The sequence below is a fragment of the Puccinia triticina genome, chromosome 5A (genome assembly GCF_026914185.1).
Source record: "Puccinia triticina chromosome 5A, complete sequence".
Lineage (NCBI taxonomy): Eukaryota > Fungi > Basidiomycota > Pucciniomycetes > Pucciniales > Pucciniaceae > Puccinia > Puccinia triticina.
In genome coordinates this window covers 7145314-7163068 of record NC_070562.1, presented here as the reverse complement: position 1 = coordinate 7163068, position 17755 = coordinate 7145314, and the positions used below count along the sequence as shown (strand labels likewise).

The following is a 17755-nucleotide window of genomic DNA, read 5'->3' as shown; positions in this document are numbered from 1 at the left end:
TCTTAAGAAAGCAGTGCAATTCCGGACATCTTCATCCGGAAGGAATCAGTGTTTGAAGTAGGATACTAACTTAAGAAAACCAACCAGGGTACATGACTACTTTAAAGTGAGAGAGTTAGAGGAGCTTATTGTGTAAGTTTGATCACTTGTGGATATTTTTCAATTCAATCTTTCAAGTGCTTGGTTGGATTACATATAACTTTACTTTAACTTTAACTTCGATACTAATTTTACTGCATATACGGTTTGTAAACTTTTTGTTTGGAACTAAACTGAAAATATATCTTAAAGGATACGTCAAACGAGTGGGAAAACAAGTGAAGATAACTTTGAAACGGGCGAGTAGGTGTTGGCTTCGCGTCGGCAGATATTGTGTTATGAAAATATTCTAAACAAACGGTGATCAGTACATTGAGCCGGTACATTTTGAACAAATTTTGGCTATGTTATGCAACAGTTGTCCAAGGATATTATCTGCTTTGATCTCTTGATGCAGCCGGGGTTCGCTTTCAAGAAGGTCATATTTTGTTTCGCGGCCGGGGTTGCGTCGCTTTGGGGCCTAGATTCGACTCTGTTACGCGGCCAGTTGCTTCAACCTCGTAGTGTCGTTGGCGCTTACGCGGCCAGTTCATCGGGATCGTTTCGCAATAACTAACCGACGGTGTAGAGAAAGTCGAGGAACATCCACCCATGCTCAAGGATGTTTATGACGTTTCATGGAATTCTGACTTGTGTAGCGAGAAGAGGCTTTCAAATCGTTACGCGAGCCAGATACAGAATTCATCGTCGTGCGATTCCGTTCATCCTCTAGCCAAACTTCGAAGATCTAAGCAAGGGAGGGCCTTCGAGGATGGCGTTCCAATACTTGAAGTGTCTTGTCTGACGTATAAACGCGCGATCGAAGACAAAGCTTCCCGACAAAAGCGCCTTCGGCCTGGTGGAGGCCTTTGACTGGGCACACGAGTCCATCAGTTGTGATGCAGATCTCTTTTCCCTTGTTGAACGATTGACCCCCGCGGGACGACGTTTGAGATTGCAGGGCGGGGTGGGCAAGGGAATCAGCGGAGGGCCATTTTCTAGACTAGGCAGACATGATTCTGGACGTGGATTGAGAGCTGCGGATGATTTTCCATCCGATTCAGAGATGTTGCTATTGAGATCGGTCGAATCGCATGATAACGGCGCCGCTAAGTTGCCCCGAGTACAGTTGACTGTGCCATACGGGTGCTGAGTCTGTTGTTCGGCATAGTCAGGGGTTTCATCAGACAGATAATCAAAGACTTCGCGAAAAGCTTCCCGCAATGGTGTCTGCAGCAAGTGAAGATCTGGGAGGCAACGGATGATAGGATTCTCGACGGCGGCCGGATCAGCAGAACCTTGGGCATCGACGACTTTGGCATAATCCGAAGTGTAGCGCGGTGCAGTCAATGGCGTAGAGTGGGGGGCTTCTTCTTCTTCCACCTCTCCCAGAATGTGTTTATAAGAGGATACGTCCACGGAGAGGCGCGGTTTGGGCGGGAGGAGCGAGCAGAAGAAGGCTTCATCAATCATTTCACCCAGATCGAAGGTAATTTTTGAGGAGACGCCACAAGGTTCCTCAGGACGCAGCGGACTTGAAAAGATACAGGTGGACGGGGATGACCAATTGCTCGATCCGCCACTTGGCGGGGAAACAGGGCATGGGGATTGCATGCGCCGAGTATCAATTTCAGCCCTGAATGGCGATTTCTACGGGGCCGGTGTCAGTAAGAAAGTAAGTTAAATGTTGATATAAGGGGGTGAGCTATCCGCGGCTAGAAAACATTAACTGACTGGTGCGTCAAGCGGCGACTCAGCAGAACTAGACCTAGAGGATTGGCGAGTGACTGGGATCGAGCTGCAAGAGGTTGTAATGATGTGGTTGCTTCGCTGATGGGTGATGTTGGTGCTATTTAGAAGCATCTTCGCAGTGGAATTGTATTAAAGACTTTGCGGCAGGATGGATGCGCAGAGGGATGTGTTATAGATCAGACACTACAGAAAGACGTGGGGTATAGATGATTGAGGTGTGGACAGATGGTATCGGTAAAGTTCTTGATGGAAGTGGTGACGAGAAGGAAATGGAGTCCGGGAAGACCGGCCCTTTATACCAAAAGCCATCCAGCATCCCCAGTGATAATTAGCAGCCAAGAGCCATCAGGGCCGTTTGCTCATCCGATTGGAATGTATGTATGATGTGCCTGGCACTAGACAGTCTCGGGCAGGCACCCCGCAGAAAGTCACTGATAGCTGGTCGGAAAGGAAGTACATGCCCTGGAAAATTGTCCGGCGTCCCGCTAGTGTCCTGTCTCGGAGAAGGGCAACGGCTGCCAGAGCCCATAGCGGAGGCTGGCAGGGGGTCCTGTACATATACACTTCAGCCCTTAGAGCATTCGCATTCGTTCGCTAAGTATTCGGGTTAGAAAGCCCGGGTTTGTGACGAGGTTGCCTTCAAGTGGGCAAACGCATTCGTTCGGTCAGTTTCAGGCTAAAGTGAGCTGAAATGAGTCGCAGACCGCCTAGCTTAACAAAGCCTCTCGGGCGGAGGGTCCGGGGGACCCCGCCCGGAGGGCTCTCCTGCGGGAGGGGCGGCTTCGCCGCCAGCCACAGCGCTCCCACCAGGGGGGACTTGTGTTAAGTTAGGCAGACCGCCGTGATCCGAAATTTTGAGACCAGTGGCTATGCCTGGCCCCCGCCAAATAAACCCTATTTAACCTTTGAGGTTGCGACAAACCTTTGACAAACCTAATGTAATTGTAGCAGCGAAAACTTTGTTACTACTTCTTTAATTGTGCTGATGGCATAACACATATGAAGTTGTGTGTGGGCACAAGGCTAAAAATGGAGTGTGCCTCAGACAGACCTCGGCTCAGCTGTATACGTGCTGTTTCCCTTTACACTGAGGAATTCTGTTATATATCTAATTAAATGCGCATTTCAAGTCTTGAATACATACAAATGGTCAATGAGCAGCTGTAGCAGTCGGGGCTTATGGGAATTAGATGGAGACTTTTGGCAATATGTAGTCGTTCAAAGGGATCGGGAGCAAAAGTATGGAAATTTATTTAGAATACGTGGGGCTTGTTGATGGATCGGTTAACCAAGATCCAAGATTGCTCGGCTGGTAAACCATCGGATGTTAACTTGGAGACCCGAATGAATTCAAACGGATTGATCAGTCGGACCGCGACTGGGTTCGGATAACAACTGCTGATCTTGCACTGATGATTATTGGGGTTGATATTATTGTTAACGGCACCATCCAGTGATAATACCAAGCTAGAGGGCATATCGAGTGAGACGAGAACCAGAGGGAACGGGCTCCTTTCCGCTCGGGCGAGACTTGCACTGGTGAATCCCCGTGAAGCGAAGAGTAAACCAAGCGTAGGCTTCAAGGTTGTTGAGTTGGTATGAGTTGAACTTGAGCCGACTAATCCTTCTAGCTCCCGGACGATTTTTAACTCGCCCCGCGAACATTTACACTGAGCAATCACTCTGATAAATCTTTCTTGTTTTGTGTGATCAGCATTGTCCGATTGCTGAGCTTGGTCCGGTTTGCCTGCATTTCCTTGTCGGTCTTGCGAACAAGACTGGGTTGCCGTTTCCTGATTCGAATATAGCCAACCTCTGATATCAATCCCCCCATCTTGGCTTCCTCTTTTACCGACGTGAACCAAGTCTTTCATGAACAAGATCTCCTTCATGCATTTTATCGAATGTATCTCGTACAAGGTCCCTATTAGGCGGTTAAGATTTCCTTGCTTGGAGTTAGCGTTCTCAATCGGTAATTTATTTGGGACGATTTCCGGAACGATAGTTGTCTTGATGATGTCATCTTGGCGGCTAGTATACGTGGTAGCGAAATGTCTAGATCGCTTCTTGATTGTTACCGGGGCTTCGAAAAATTTGGGTTTAATCGGTCTTGCTAGAGACGCCAGTGCTGGTGATGATCGAAGGGCGCAAAGTTTCTGATGAAAAGTGTGAGGTTTCATTTAATCGAATCATAAGAACCAACGCGTCGGAAATTCCGCTTCTCGAATCGAGATGGTCTGGAGGGAGGGCCCAGGAAATCAGTAGGAATCAGTCAAAGCCTCGATCTAAAATCAGCTGGAAACATCAATCGTGAGACAGAGATGGAGAATGACCCTGACCTGTCCTGGGTCGGCGTGCGTGTATCCGCGTAGTTGAAATTTTGACCTATGACTGTGAGCCCGGAAAGAGGTCGAGGCCGCAAAGTTATTCAAGCTGAACATGTTGCGGGGTGGGTCCCTCTCTCCCAGCACCGGACTGATCAAAGTCCCTCGAGACCTCGGCCCCCGGGGGGTAGGCTGAAGTTGAAGTCCGGATGATGACTGGCGACATGTTTCCACTGTTCACTACACGATCCAGGCAACTTGAGACAAGACAAGACCCGTATGGGGCAGGTACCCATGCTATCCCCTCTCCCCTCCAGCCGCATCTTCCTCCGGAGACCACACCACCTCGCTTGTCTCGCCGCCTTGTGCCTCCAATAAGTCACTCGCAGTCATACATACTCCAACCCTCACGAATTCAAAAGTGAGCAGTCTTACCTATTTAGCTACTTTCGCATTCAGGCCTCCCTGACAAGGTCTGCTTCCATACCAGATGAAAGCCTGCGACTTGTTCATCCGCCTGCTCTCACTTTCGGCGCTGGTCATCGGCGTCTGCTCAATGCCCTACAAGAAATTAGTTTTCAAGCACGTCTGGTCGAGAACACATGCAACAAGGCCACAAACACTCGGAAATTGCAAGTTTGAAACTGACGTTAGCGTGGACCAGATACCTAGACCAGGGGAGGTCTACGGCATTTACGTCAACAATCCTTTGGAAGTAGCTGTGATGGTCCGGGTCAAGGTCAAAGGCAGTGACCTCCTTAAACCCATCACACGACACATCATTCAGCCCAATACAATCATGCCCTGGACAAAATACAAACTGTGTGAATTGGGCAAGTATCCGACAGAAGTAAAGGTTGAATATTTCATCACCAAGGCAGATTACAAGAGGCTGCGAAAACCCCTGAGCCAAAGTAAGTAAAAGGTCTATTGCGTCCTCCTCTCATGAATAGATCACAATGTAGAGCAACTTTGATTGATTTTTTTTTTCTGGGGCGTTGGTTATCAATATAATCCGTGTCTTTCCTCACATTCCATCTAGAAATCCGCGAAATTTTCTGGTCCCTCAGACATTCCACTCGTAATTTAGCTTGAGCTTGGCACCGCCCGGCGTGGTTGAGATAGGACCCAGGAAGCCCCCTACATACAAATGGGGGTAATAATTTTGCTGAAATTCATACATTTTTTGACTCCATTCATACATATTTTGTCCCTAGGCTCAGGACAATTTCCCAGTTTTTCATACATATTTAAATGCCTACCATTGCTGCCAAGGAGGGGGGGGGGTTGCAAAAAGAAAAACCCTGGGCCCACCAAGGTGGGGTACCAAAAGTGAGCCAAGGTGTGCTTCTGAGGGTGGGAGGGGGGCTTTTCTGGTGCACTCTCTGGAATTTCATACATCTCAAAGCCGCTCCTCTGGAAAGGCTTAGTTAAGCTTTGGTGGGGTTGCACACACCGCCCGCGCCCCACCAAACTGGGTACATAGGGTAACAGGGCTGGTTACAGGACTGAATCTTTGAGGGAACTGCGGCGGAGCAAAGGCTAAGGCCCTGTTTGGCACCGATATAATCAGCGATATATTTCACAGATTATATCGGTGAAATACCAATGGTGTTTGGCGGAGTGATATATCCAATTTCCTGTAATTACATTACTACCCCTCAATATATTGGCAGCTCAGACCCGGCACACACATACATATCATACACCCTCTCCACCGGTCATGGAGAGGATTGACCGGTGCTCAATGTGTACACCACCTCTCGATGATCTTGATGACCAGTTGACCGGTCATTGAGAAGGAGGATACATACACCTTCTAATAGATGACGGGTCACACAAGTCATCCAGGTGTTGTATATTCCTTCTTGATGACCAGTCAACCGGTCATCAAGAGGTTGGGTTCCTCTGGATGACCGTTCAAACAGGCCATCCCAAAGCCTCTTGATGGCTTGTTTGACTGGTCACAGAGATTGACCGGTCATCGAGATAGATCAAGAGGACTTCAACCTTTTGATGACCGGTTGACCGGTCATCAAAAGGGTGAAATCCACCAGAGACCAGTTTAAAGAGGTCAGGTTTCCTGTTTTCGTTTTTGAAGACCGGTTGAGCGGTCATCGAGAGGGAGAAGTTCCTGGCAGGGATGACTTGTTGGAATGTTCATCCCAAAGGTGTACAATCTGCGTTGGAACGGGGTGAAGTGTACATAATAATTATTCCGCATGTACTGACAAACGCTAGTGATACATTAATTTAATTTTTATTTTGGGTGTAATAATTGGCATGTCACAGATTATATTGCTCGTGATTATTTCACTGATTATATTGGTGCCAAACAGGGCCTAAACCAAAGCCTCTTAGAAGTAAGCTTCTGGCTTTTCAAATAAACCAGGGACATGTGGTCAGTATGTATACACAATAGGGGGGTTCACAATTAAAATTTGTAAAACTTTAGGACCCATTTTAACCTGGTTATGAACATATTTTTAAAAAGTTGATAAATTGCACTGATTGATCAGTCACACCTTTTTCTGGACATCTTGCCAAAATTGGAAAATTATGTTCATAAAGGCCTTAAATTGGCCTCCAAAGTTTTATAAAATTCAATTGTGAACCCCCCTAATAGTAGTGACCACTGCGCCATCTAAGTAAACTTGCCACTTTTTCCAGGCGTGGATAATGGCTAGCAACTCCCGCTCCTGCACCAGGTAATTAATCTGAGCTTTGTTGAGTTTGCAGGACTCAAAGGCAGCAGGGTACAGCCGGTTGTCATCGTCGTATTGCAACAGAACAGCGCCAACCACGAAGTCAGACGTTTCAGTCTCCATAATGAAGGCTTTCAGCGTATCTGGCGTCAAGAGGATTGGTTTAGACACTAGAGCCTCCTTAAGCAAAACATATGCCACATCATGGACTGGCTGCCATAAGATTTTGGCGCGCTTTTTGATGCCACCGGCAGTCAAATCGTGAAGCGGCACCACAATCTTGGCAAAACTCCTAACATAGTGGCGATAAAAGCCACAAAGGCCTAAAAAGGCACGGAAATCATAAACCATGGATGGGCAAGGCCAAGAGTGAATGGATTCAATCTTCTCCCTCATTGGGTGAATGGTATTATGTCCAAAATATTGGACTTCACGTAACCCAAAGGAGCACTTACTAGAACACTTCATCTCCTTGTCACAAAGGACTTGGTGAACATGCCTCACATGTACAACATGCTCAGCTTCTAACGCCGAGTACACCAGGATGTCATCCAAGTAGACTTGAAAAAAATCATCTATAAATTCTCTTAGGATGTGTGTCATCATCCTTTCAAACGTGCTTGGCGCGTTTACCAATCCAAATGGTGTAACTAGCCATTCAAAGTGACCGTATTTGGTCCCAAAAGCGGTTTTAGGGATATCAGTGGGTGCTATCCGCATCTGACAAAACCCTTGCTGCAAATCAATCTTAGAGAAGAATCATGCGCTGCAAAGCGCGTCAAAACACTCCTGAATAACTGGCAGTGGATGCCTGTCCTTTTTAGTGACAGCATTAACCTGCCGGTTATCAAAGCATAAGTGCACCTTCCCGGAGGTAGGATTGTTAAACAATGGGTGATGACCATGCACAGGTAGAGGGCTGGATAAATCCAGCGTCCTGCAACCCTGCAATTCTCTCTTGCAGTGTCCCAAGAAGAGCTGGCAACAACTGACAAACGGGCTGGTGGATAGGCTGTGCCGTACCAGTATCAACAAGGTGCTTGACCACATGTTTGCGCTTCAAGGCCTTAGCTATAGGAGAGAACAGGTCAGCAAACTTGGTGATAAGTGCACGCAAGTTACTCCCCAAATCAGCTGCATCTCCAAACATGGTCGGCAGTTCAGCCGGTTGCTCTTTGCGCGGTCCTGACATGCCTTCCGACTCGGTGAGGGCAAGCAGCTTCTCAGCTGCGCCTTCCCAGATGCCTTGGCCCCAGGGTTAGAATAAGCCTCCGTCTTCTCAAGCACGCGGAGGGCGCAGTCCAACACTGCACAGTCTGTGGAACTAAATCCCGGTCCGACTTTGATCCTTCTCCTTTCCTCATCTCAAGCCAAACCAACAAGTTCTAGCAAGTGTAAAACAAATCCATCAAGCATAAAGCTCTCAATCCAGTCTTCACCCTTGAGATCATCCACTGCCAGAAACCAGATCCTGGGTAACTTTCTTCATTCCTATTTTGTTCTCTCGTGTGTCTAGTCTGATTGAGTTTATCTAGTCTGTTGTCTGAGAGTTGTAGTGTGGGTTTTAGTGGTTGACCATTCTCTGGTCATCAAGTCTTCTTCATTTCTAGCTTGTCACGGTCCTTTAGGTATTTCATCTATTTCTCAGTCTTGTGTTTCTTTTCTTCTCATTCATCTCTGACTGAAATATACCTTTAGTTTTTTTGCTCTAAATTTAACATAAGGTGCTTGGGAAAAATAACCACATCCTTGTCCGTCAGCGGCGCGAGGACAGTCTCCTGAATCAAGGAGATAGCGGGTAAACTAGGTTCGAAAAGAACTACTTTACCCCCTGGTCCCCTAAGCCTCCACGTGTTGTTATCCCAATCCGTGGACAAAACGTGCGTCGCGATCCAATCGCGGCCTAGAATCAAATCGTAGCTAGACAGCGGCGCGATCCTGCAAACACAAAGAAACTCCACCTCTGAGAAAGTGAAATAGATGTTATTTAATAATCTATCTCTGATCTTATCTCCAAAAGCGCCCGCGACGCAGAAGGAGGAGGGTGAGGATGGGAGCTGTCACAGGATCTACAACAAAAGTCAGCGAGAGAGACTTCCCTACGTCGACTACTCTTTTTTTCTTTTTTCTTTTTCTTATCAATGGGGGGATGCTTGGCCTCGTAGGCCTTCTGGCGGTCCGTCTTTTCTTCCCGACAATCGGCCAAGAGATGGTTCTTCGACCGGCAGTTGTAGCTATAGAGCTTTTTCTTGCCGCCTCGACTAGATGCCTCGTCGGACCGGCGCTTGCCGGAGCCGGAACTGGTCGAGGCCACCGCTGAGGTGGCTCGGTACAAGCTATCGTAGTCCATCGCGGTGCAAACGACCTGGGACATATCAAGCCTCTCCCGGCGAACCTCGGCGCGGGAGATCTCTTCCGACACCTTGCGACTGAGCCCCTTGTTGAGGCGCTTGATGAAGCAGGTAATCGGATCGAACTGGAAACCATGTGCCCTTGCGCGGGACATCCAAGCAAGGAAGCGCGCATAGAAGGCTTGCAGGGTCTCGTTGGGGCCCTGCTGCAACGCATCCAACTCGCGGGCGGGCCCCGCTGAACTTGTGCCAACTTCCAAGCGGGCTCAAACGCGTTAACCAGCTGCGGAAACCCGCCCAATCGTTGGGCCGGGTGCAGTCGAGAGCAGCGTCCGAGTGGTCATCGAAGGCCTTGCCGCCTAACCGCTGACCGGCAACAGTGTGCCAAATCTCGGGGTGAGCACGGCGGTCAGACAAGATGACTGCTAACCGGCTCAACCAGGTGACAGCATCGTCACCCGGCCCGCCCTTGAACCTGGGGTGTTCTTCGGGCCACCCCTTGAGCAATTTGAGGGGATCTTCCTCATATCTGAGCCTCAACGGCTCGGCGGCGACCGGCGGGGCTGGGCTGGGCCGTACCGGTTAGGGTCCTCCGGCTCCTCTTTGGCGGCCACATCGACGTTCATCGCGTTCTACCCGCCCAACCGCATCAACATCTCCGTAACGTTACTGTCACAGGTGAAACAGGCACTTCCACTATCGTAGCCTATGAGATCCTCCTGACACTCGGGGAGGTCGCGGTGGTTATCGTACCACAACCGCTCGCCCGTGGTCATCGCCTCGACCTCATCTTCGGAGTATTGCAACCCGACCACTGGTGGCGCGGGCTTGACCTCCTGGACCTCGGCCGCTGGCAATGGCGCGGTTTTCTTTGGAGGCATCTAACGAAAAAAACAAAAAGAATTCAACGCGTCAGCGACTGCGAAGAATAAACACCAGACCACAGCCGGGTGCCAACAGAACCCTTGCCCCAGAGCTCCAGTGAACTCGCGTCGACTGGGGGAACTCCTGCCGGGGCACCGGTCAAAAAATCCAAATCAGGCCTATGTCTTACGTTGGTTAATGTGCCGTAGCGCGAAAAAGACTAGGTAGTTTAAGGTTTATTTGAAAAGGATTTTTAAAGAAGACCGTGCCGTAGGTGGAGTAATTTGTCGAAAAATGTAAAAGAACTCGCTACCACATGTAACAGGGCTGCTTACAGGACTGAATCTTTGAGGGAACTGCGGCAGAGCAAAGGCTACACGCGGCGAAGAGCAACTACGCTGAGGAAGCAGGTCTGGATTTCCGTCTGGAAGATAGATGGGTGAAGAAGGAAACAACCAGACACCAGAGGCCCTTTGAAGAGGGCCCGACAATAGGGGGAGATACAACAGACAGAAAGGAAACACGTGAGGGAGGACCGTCTATGTAGCCAGGAATGGCGTAACGGTTCGCTAAAGACTAAAGTAGCGCGTCATGAGTGGATCTCGTGCGTGATATGGAAAAAAGAAAGAAACCAACTAAACCCCCTTCGCGCTGGAGACGCAGGGGAGCCGGCGGCGAATCTCGGGGCATGCCGAGCCAGCTAGCGCGGACAGGGCGCCAGTAGTGTGGTACAATACATAGGAGACTTCTGATTGCGCATCCAGATGGCCCAGCCGAAGACCGCCAAGAAGAATAAGGCAGGACAGCAACCCGCGTCGAGTGGACTGTCGACCGGGAGCCATGGGGTCGAGCCAGCAGGATGGCCATCCCTAAAGACGAAGCCGAAGTTGAAAGTGGACACGATAATCCGGTCGCAGATCATGACGGTGAACGATCTACTGACGGAGGACGAGTGTGGACGAGTGATCCGAGCACTCGACCATCTTAGGACAGCCGATGGACACGCGCTCCAGTTCGAGACCACCAGTCGGGTGCCCAAGCGTGGCGAGGCCTTCCGGTTCAACGACCGCATCTCCTTCCACGACCCTGTCTTCGCTCACACCTTGTGGTCGAAAACCGGACTGAAGACCTCCTGCGAATCCTGGCTACGCGAGCAGGGCAATCATCACACCCAGCAGTCTACGCGCTGTTGGGGCCTCAATCCTAACCTCCGGTTTTACAGATATCGGGTCGGCCACAAATTCGAGAAACACTTCGACGAATCCGTCCAGATTTCTAAATCCGATCTTCCAATACCATCTGAAAGCGAGTCGGAGATGCCGGAGACTCTATGGACGGAATACACGCTCTTGATTTACCTAACCGGGACGAAAGAGACCAGCCATCAGCGGACAAGAAAAGAAGGAGGCGGCGACGACCGTCCAGGCAGCTCCAAAGTTCGGACGGAGGCTGATAGCGAGCCCTTGCAAGGCGGAGAGACGGTTTTTTACAACACCCCGATCAGGAGCCAAAAGCGACTCGCCCAAGACCATTCCTCGGTGGCTGCTTCTGTCACGCCTGTGGCTGGCTTGGCTTTGATCCATCGTCACGGATCCGAATGCTTGCTCCATGAAGCTCGCCAGGTGACGGCGGGGGCTAAATACGTCCTCAGAAGCGACTTGGTCTTTGGATAATCCATCTTTTCTCTCATCCGCAAAACTTCTGCTGTTCTTGAAAGTGTTAGATAAGATTGATCAAGTGTGATAAAGTAACGATGCACTGTTGTAAAATCCTTTTCACAGAAGAGCCCGGCAATTATGCACATGGACAGGTTTTTTCAATGCCAGAATTTGGAACAGAGTCTAGCATTGGATTACTTCCTATCGTCTAAAATTGTTGCTTGGGAAGGAAGGGGCAAACTGCTTGCTGGTGAAAATCAATAAAGATTGAGTTTTCAAAGGTTTATAGTGTCCTTTTAAATCAAGCAACTTGGCCCGCAGGAAGTCCTCCACTTATATGCTAGCTTCACCACTCATGACCTTCAGGAGCAACAGTGGACATGTGATTCATGCTTCACTGTTTGACTTCCTACAGGAAGTCTCTAAGGTTTGCAGTTTGAGGTCATAAATAACCACAAGTACATGATCAGAATGTAAAATGGTTAGTCACAGCTGAGTAGACAGGACGTTCCTAGAGAGATGCGGAATATAAAGAGATGAAGCAAACCAAGACCTCTGGGTAGTGTTGTACCCCAAGCATACAATAGATAACTCTGATGATCAGAGCAATGTAAACATTTCGACTGAGTTTTTCCACGCGCTTTGAGTGAGTTCGGAAAGCGGGATGCCCTTGAGTTTGGAGACTACCCAAGCGACCTGGCCGATTGTGCATGGCTCATTTCGTCCCTTGACCATCTTCTCGTCCTGCACTTGATGCCTCTCCTTCTTGATAGTCGCTGGTGAGAATACCGGTTTCAGGGGTAATTCGGATAGGTATCGATGCGATGCATGGCTCGGACGGATCTCGCACCATGGACAATCTACAGGAATTCGTCCAGTCCGTTCAGCTCTCTCTTCCTTGCTAACAAAAGCTACCAGAAAGTCGAGTGTTTTCACTTGCCGGTCTCTAACATTATCCTGTCTAAGGGCACTGCTTTGACAACTTCTAAATTTTCTTCTGTTTTCAAAGAACTATTGGCGATCTTTGATGACCAGAATCAAGGATTAATGGCGGCTTTTTTTCGTTGAAGTTTGTTGGAGGGGAAGAGTGGAAATCAAAAAGGCACTGACCATCCGTTGATCCCGATACTGAATCCCAAGTCAACCAACTCTTTCATCTCTTCAATTGTGCCCGTGAAGCTATGAACGACGCCTTTCTTGCGAGCAGGCAGGAGTTCTTCCGCGGTATAGCGAGCTTCGTGGGCGCGGATGATTCGGACAAAGTCGACATGTGCTTCTGAGGTCCGACTGTGTAGGAAGAGTGGGAGGTTGTATTTGGTGGCCAGCTCCACTACAAGTGTCCAGAACGAGCGTATAATCACACAGATTGTGAGTTAGCAAAGTTTGGTGTACTCTTGGATCCTAATGGGCATCGGATGTTTTGGAGACTCACGTTGAGGGGGAAAGTAACGAAGTTGAGTCTCTTTGGAGGCATGCGAAAGACGATCGTAGTCTGTCGGTGAGCAGTACAAGTTGTCATTTTTTTCCATTCAAGGTAGCCAAAGTGACGAGAATGACAGGAAGCGTACCCAGACCACATTCACCAACAGCCACTACACGGCTGTGACCTGAGGCTTGGTCTTCAGCAATGAGCTGGTCTAGTGCTTCCAGGTATTTCTTGGCCGACCTTTCCACATCTGCCGGGCTGTCAGTTTGAGCACTAGCCTCGAACTCGTTGGCTCTGCAAGGATGGCATCCGACGGTCGCATAGAGTTCCTCTTCCATTTCAAACCAGGTTGGTGCATCATCCCGTCAGTTGTGTGTCCAGCCCCCAAAAAAAAACGATAGATATATCCACCATTTCCACGGGCCATCTCCCGTACCTCCTTTGATCCACTGAGACAATCCCCAGTCAAGATTTGCTTAACCACTCCAGCTGACCGGGCGCGCGTCAATATCTGCTGGAAATCATCTGGACCCATCATCACATCAGCCCTCTCTCGTGCGTCTACATTTGAAAGAGAAGCAGTGCTCACCGGCATGGACTTGTTTTCCATGGTATTCTCCGCGGAAGACTGGGTCGCCCAGATTAGATCCAATATCTGTCATCAACACGCGATTCCTCATTTTGGTCAGGAAGTCATATCGATTATAACGCCAGAAAATAAATAAAAAATCAAGGGGAAGGGCATTACCAATAAAAGTGTAAGAGGTTTCTTGAGGTTCGGGTGTTGTTCCTTGAGGATGGCCGGTCGGGCTTTCCAAGGCAGCCATGGTCCGTAGACGGGATTCCTGATGAGAGTAGAGCTTGGAGTGGTGGGAGAGAGCCCTGCGAGTTAGTGGGAGGTACTCTGGACCGATCGACGCCAGTCGTACTGGGATCCACCGCATTCTCGTTTCCGCCAGTCTCTTCAAGTGTGGTCGGGCCCGATGGGCCGCCTCGTGCAGGGAGGCCCGCGGAGGGACTTGGACGGCTTGACTGGTAGCTTTTATGTCACACACCTGTCACACCCTCTATTCATCACGAAGAGAGAAAGGCCAAGCAGGGAGGGATCCCTGTGGTCGGGCTGGGGGAAAAATGTTGACCATAAAAAAGCGCTGAAAAGCGGAAGCGTTGACATTCTCAATGTCTGTGTCTGCATGTGCAAGAAAAGGCAACAGGAGACAAAATGGATGTGAGAATCATTCTATGTAACTACACTTGCTAAGGAGAGGGGTTTGACGAAGGCAAAATCACTAGCAACAATAGATTGCTCACCACGGGTGCAACAAAATATTTGGAAAACCAGTTTTATGGGTTTCAGAATATTTTTTTTAATTGAGTCCGGACGTCCTGAAGAACGAGTCGGACTAACCATTTTCAGATATTTTTAAAATATTTCTGGAACCACCTGAGGTGGTTTTAAAAATATTTTGGAAACCAATTTGGTTTGAAAAATATTTCCAGAACCATTTGAAATGGTTTTGGAAACCATTTGGATGCTCCTTCTCTCACGGCACGGTTTTTGAGACCTTTTTGGCAACGGAATTTGTCCACAAACCAGATTCAGACCAATTTGGTTCTGACAACCACTATCCAATCAATTTGGTTTTGATAACCATCCCAAAAACTTTTGGTGCACCCGTGGTGCATGTTGATGATGTTTTTACTATGGTTACAAATTGCAAGGAGGGGGTAATGTCTACATTCTTGTCCATCACAAAAAAAGGGTCTTTTGGTTGATGTAAGTGTGCGAATTTCCACGCGGCTTTGGCAGATTAAATGGGACGTGCAAGTAAATTGCGTGGCATTTCTTCCATTAACCGTCTGATATACGCAATCCATGGCTTCATGATTGGGGGCGGATGAAATTGTATCCTGTAATTAAATGCGTTCACTGTGAAGCCTTGGCCGCCGGGATCAGTCGACTTTACTGTAGGTTTGGGTGGCTCCGCGTGGTTGGCGAGATCATCCTCAGTTGCTTGCACCTTGGCTTGGTTTGCGGGGTCATTCTGAGTCGGTAGCACCTTGGCATCAGTCGCAGCGCCATTCTCAGTCGGTAGCACCTTGGCATCAGTCGCAGCGCCATTCTCAGTCGGTAGCACCTTGGCATCAGTCGCAGCGCCATTCTCATTTGGTAGCACCTTGGCATCAGTCGCAGCGCCATTCTCAGTGGGTAGCACCTTGGCTTGGGTTGTGGCATCATGCTCAGTCGATAGTACCTCGGCTCGGTTTGCGGAGTTACCCTCAGTCGCTTGCACCTTGGCTTGGTTTGCGGGGTCATTCTTCTGAGGCAGTAGCACCTTGGCATCAGTCGCAGCGCCATTCTCAGTCGGTAGCACCTTGGCTTGGGTTGTGGCATCATGCTCAGTCGATAGTACCTCGGCTCGGTTTGCGGAGTTACCCTCAGTCGCTTGCACCTTGGCTTGGTTTGCGGGGTCATTCTTCTGAGGCAGTAGCACCTTGGCATCAGTCGCAGCGCCTCTCTCAGTCGTTTGCACTTTGGCTTGGGTTGCGGCATCATCCTCAGTTGATGGTACCTTGGCTCGGTTCGCGGCGTCACTCTCAGTTGGTGACACCTTGGCTTGGTGCGCGGGGTCATTCTGAGTCTGTAGCACCTTGGCATCGGTCGCAGCGTTACTCTCAGTCGGTTGCACCTTGGCTGGGATCGCGGCTTCATTCTCCAGCAGTTTTGCTTGGTCCGCGGGGCCTGTCGTCAGCGCGTTACTTTTTGCAACTCGGGCTTCGAACGCTGCATTGGCTTGATCTATTTGGGATTGCGTAATTTTAGCGGATGCAGGCTTCACGTTAGGGACTTTGGCGGAATCTACAAGGCCTTCAAAAACGTCCTTCATCCGGGGGATCAAGTTTTCCATCTTGGATTCCAGTTTTTCAACTACTGAGGCGAAGGCTGAATAATTGTCTACCGCCGCGTTTAGCCCTCTGTAATCTAGGAAAATGTCTTTTGCTGCTTCGTTCAGGAGTTTTCGAGATTTTTCGGACAGATTTTCCCATCGGGTGCCCTTCAGACGTGCATCGCCTTCTACTAGGGGCCTATCCAGGAATTCCGCTAATCGATTATCTAAAGTGGGGAAAAACCTGGGTAATGGCCCTCCATCCGCTATTAGATATCAAGGGAAGATAATGGGAAGCATAATCAATCTGCTGATCTTGAGTAGTTTGGACTTAGCACTGCCGACATTGGGTAATTAACATCATTTTACTGATGCTGATGATGAAATTTCCATTAAATTTTCACCCCATCAGAGATCTCAGAAAGATCTTGGCGCGATGGTGCAAGAATTTTATGATTTTTTTTTCATAAGCATGAATAAACTGATGCTAAATTCCCCAATGTCAACTGACCTATTTAATGAATTGACAGACCTTTGGGGATAGATTTCGTGAAATGAATTTCATTCAAGAAGTCTTCCAGTCCTGAACCGGGGACAAAGGGCGGAGGAAGGTGAGCCTCCACATAAGCCTTTACGACCACCTGAGTATCCGATTGCCCAGGTTTGAAATAATTTTTGACGGTCCGACCGTCATAGACCTTGATGGCCTCGTCGAAGTGCATTGCGTTGGGCCTTTCAAATGCATCTCTGGTGAGGTAGAATCTCTTCGCCTTCCTGTCGAGTATATCCATATATGTTTGGGTAAGAAGATCGCTAGCTTTCTTCCCCACCTTTTGCCCGTCTTCAGTCACGTCGATCTGGGTTGTGATACGGGTCAGTAGGCTTTTTCTGAGATCCGCTAGGAAATCTTTCTGAGTGCCAAGAGCTTCCAAGAATTGTTGGTTTGTTGTTCCTTGAGGTGGATACAATTTGGCTCTAGTGGTTGCATCAATGAATCCTTGACTGTACAGCTCTTCGATATACGGATAATTGATTGGATTGACATCATGAATAGCTTCATTTTCCAATTGTTTTAGTGTTTCTAGATACTCAAGCTTATCCGGACTTTCACTAGCTGAAGTGCGTTGTACAATTTTCTGGAGTGCTCGTCCGAAGGTTCTAGGATTACCATTGGCTGCTTCAAGGTCTGTGAAATCTTCCGGGTGCAGGGATTGCTGTCTGGTTGTAACGGCATAAAATATTTTCTCCCGAGGTGTTGCAGATTGGGTCAGTTTTTGATATACTTCTGACGGATGAGCGCCAAGCAATCGCTCGAAGTCGGCTTCGCCCAGTTGGTTCGTGTACATTTCTAGTTGTGGTCTTATTTGTGAAGGGTTTTTGAAAACGGCAGCCAATTGTGTGTTGGCTGTGTTTTCGACGAGTGACCTGACGCTCGGTCGGATTTCATTCAAGACGTCTTCGAATCCTTGAATCAGTGAGTAGCGGTATAGCTCTGTGGTCAAGTCGAGGTCAGCGGGCAATGTGTGGATTACTTCTTCGGCTGTCGAGAAAAACGGTTTTGCAAGTTTTTCGGGGCTCGCTGGGCTCAATTGGATTGCTCGTGCTTTGGCAAATTTCTCGGTGTCGATAGCTCCCGGTTTCAACAGATCTGGGAAGTAATCCGCTTTACTTTGGCTGAGCTGCCACTTGGTCGCAAGACTTTTCACAGC

General features: G+C 48.8%; 7 protein-coding genes across 7 annotated transcripts; 2 read left to right on the top strand and 5 right to left on the bottom strand.

Moving 5' to 3' along the window:
- Window positions 1-826: 826 nt before the first annotated feature.
- Window positions 827-1941, bottom strand: PtA15_5A819 (uncharacterized protein; the record flags this gene model as incomplete). The annotated part of the gene is made up of 3 exons (XM_053169621.1): window positions 827-951; window positions 1023-1728; window positions 1813-1941. 3 exons carry the CDS (start codon window positions 1939-1941, stop codon window positions 827-829), a joined length of 960 nt encoding a protein of 319 aa, XP_053020800.1.
- Window positions 1942-3083: 1142 nt separating this feature from the next.
- Window positions 3084-4010, bottom strand: PtA15_5A818 (uncharacterized protein; the record flags this gene model as incomplete). The annotated part of the gene is made up of 1 exon (XM_053169620.1): window positions 3084-4010. One exon carries the CDS (start codon window positions 4008-4010, stop codon window positions 3084-3086), a length of 927 nt encoding a protein of 308 aa, XP_053020799.1.
- Window positions 4011-4644: 634 nt separating this feature from the next.
- PtA15_5A817 (uncharacterized protein) lies at window positions 4645-5076 on the top strand (the record flags this gene model as incomplete). Its single annotated transcript, XM_053169619.1, has 1 exon — window positions 4645-5076. One exon carries the CDS (start codon window positions 4645-4647, stop codon window positions 5074-5076), a length of 432 nt encoding a protein of 143 aa, XP_053020798.1.
- Window positions 5077-10838: 5762 nt separating this feature from the next.
- PtA15_5A816 (uncharacterized protein) lies at window positions 10839-11747 on the top strand (the record flags this gene model as incomplete). The annotated part of the gene is made up of 1 exon (XM_053169618.1): window positions 10839-11747. The coding sequence occupies one exon, from the start codon at window positions 10839-10841 to the stop codon at window positions 11745-11747; it is 909 nt and encodes a 302-aa protein (XP_053020797.1).
- Window positions 11748-12332: 585 nt separating this feature from the next.
- PtA15_5A815 (uncharacterized protein) lies at window positions 12333-14102 on the bottom strand (the record flags this gene model as incomplete). The annotated part of the gene is made up of 8 exons (XM_053169617.1): window positions 12333-12592; window positions 12673-12743; window positions 12843-13062; window positions 13165-13224; window positions 13301-13489; window positions 13570-13683; window positions 13748-13813; window positions 13907-14102. The coding sequence occupies 8 exons, from the start codon at window positions 14100-14102 to the stop codon at window positions 12333-12335; spliced, it is 1176 nt and encodes a 391-aa protein (XP_053020796.1).
- An 867-nt stretch (window positions 14103-14969) lies between these two features.
- On the bottom strand, window positions 14970-16067 carry PtA15_5A814 (uncharacterized protein; the record flags this gene model as incomplete). Its single annotated transcript, XM_053169616.1, has 1 exon — window positions 14970-16067. The coding sequence occupies one exon, from the start codon at window positions 16065-16067 to the stop codon at window positions 14970-14972; it is 1098 nt and encodes a 365-aa protein (XP_053020795.1).
- A 544-nt stretch (window positions 16068-16611) lies between these two features.
- PtA15_5A813 (uncharacterized protein) lies at window positions 16612-17392 on the bottom strand (the record flags this gene model as incomplete). Its single annotated transcript, XM_053169615.1, has 2 exons — window positions 16612-16629; window positions 16877-17392. 2 exons carry the CDS (start codon window positions 17390-17392, stop codon window positions 16612-16614), a joined length of 534 nt encoding a protein of 177 aa, XP_053020794.1.
- Window positions 17393-17755: the final 363 nt, after the last annotated feature.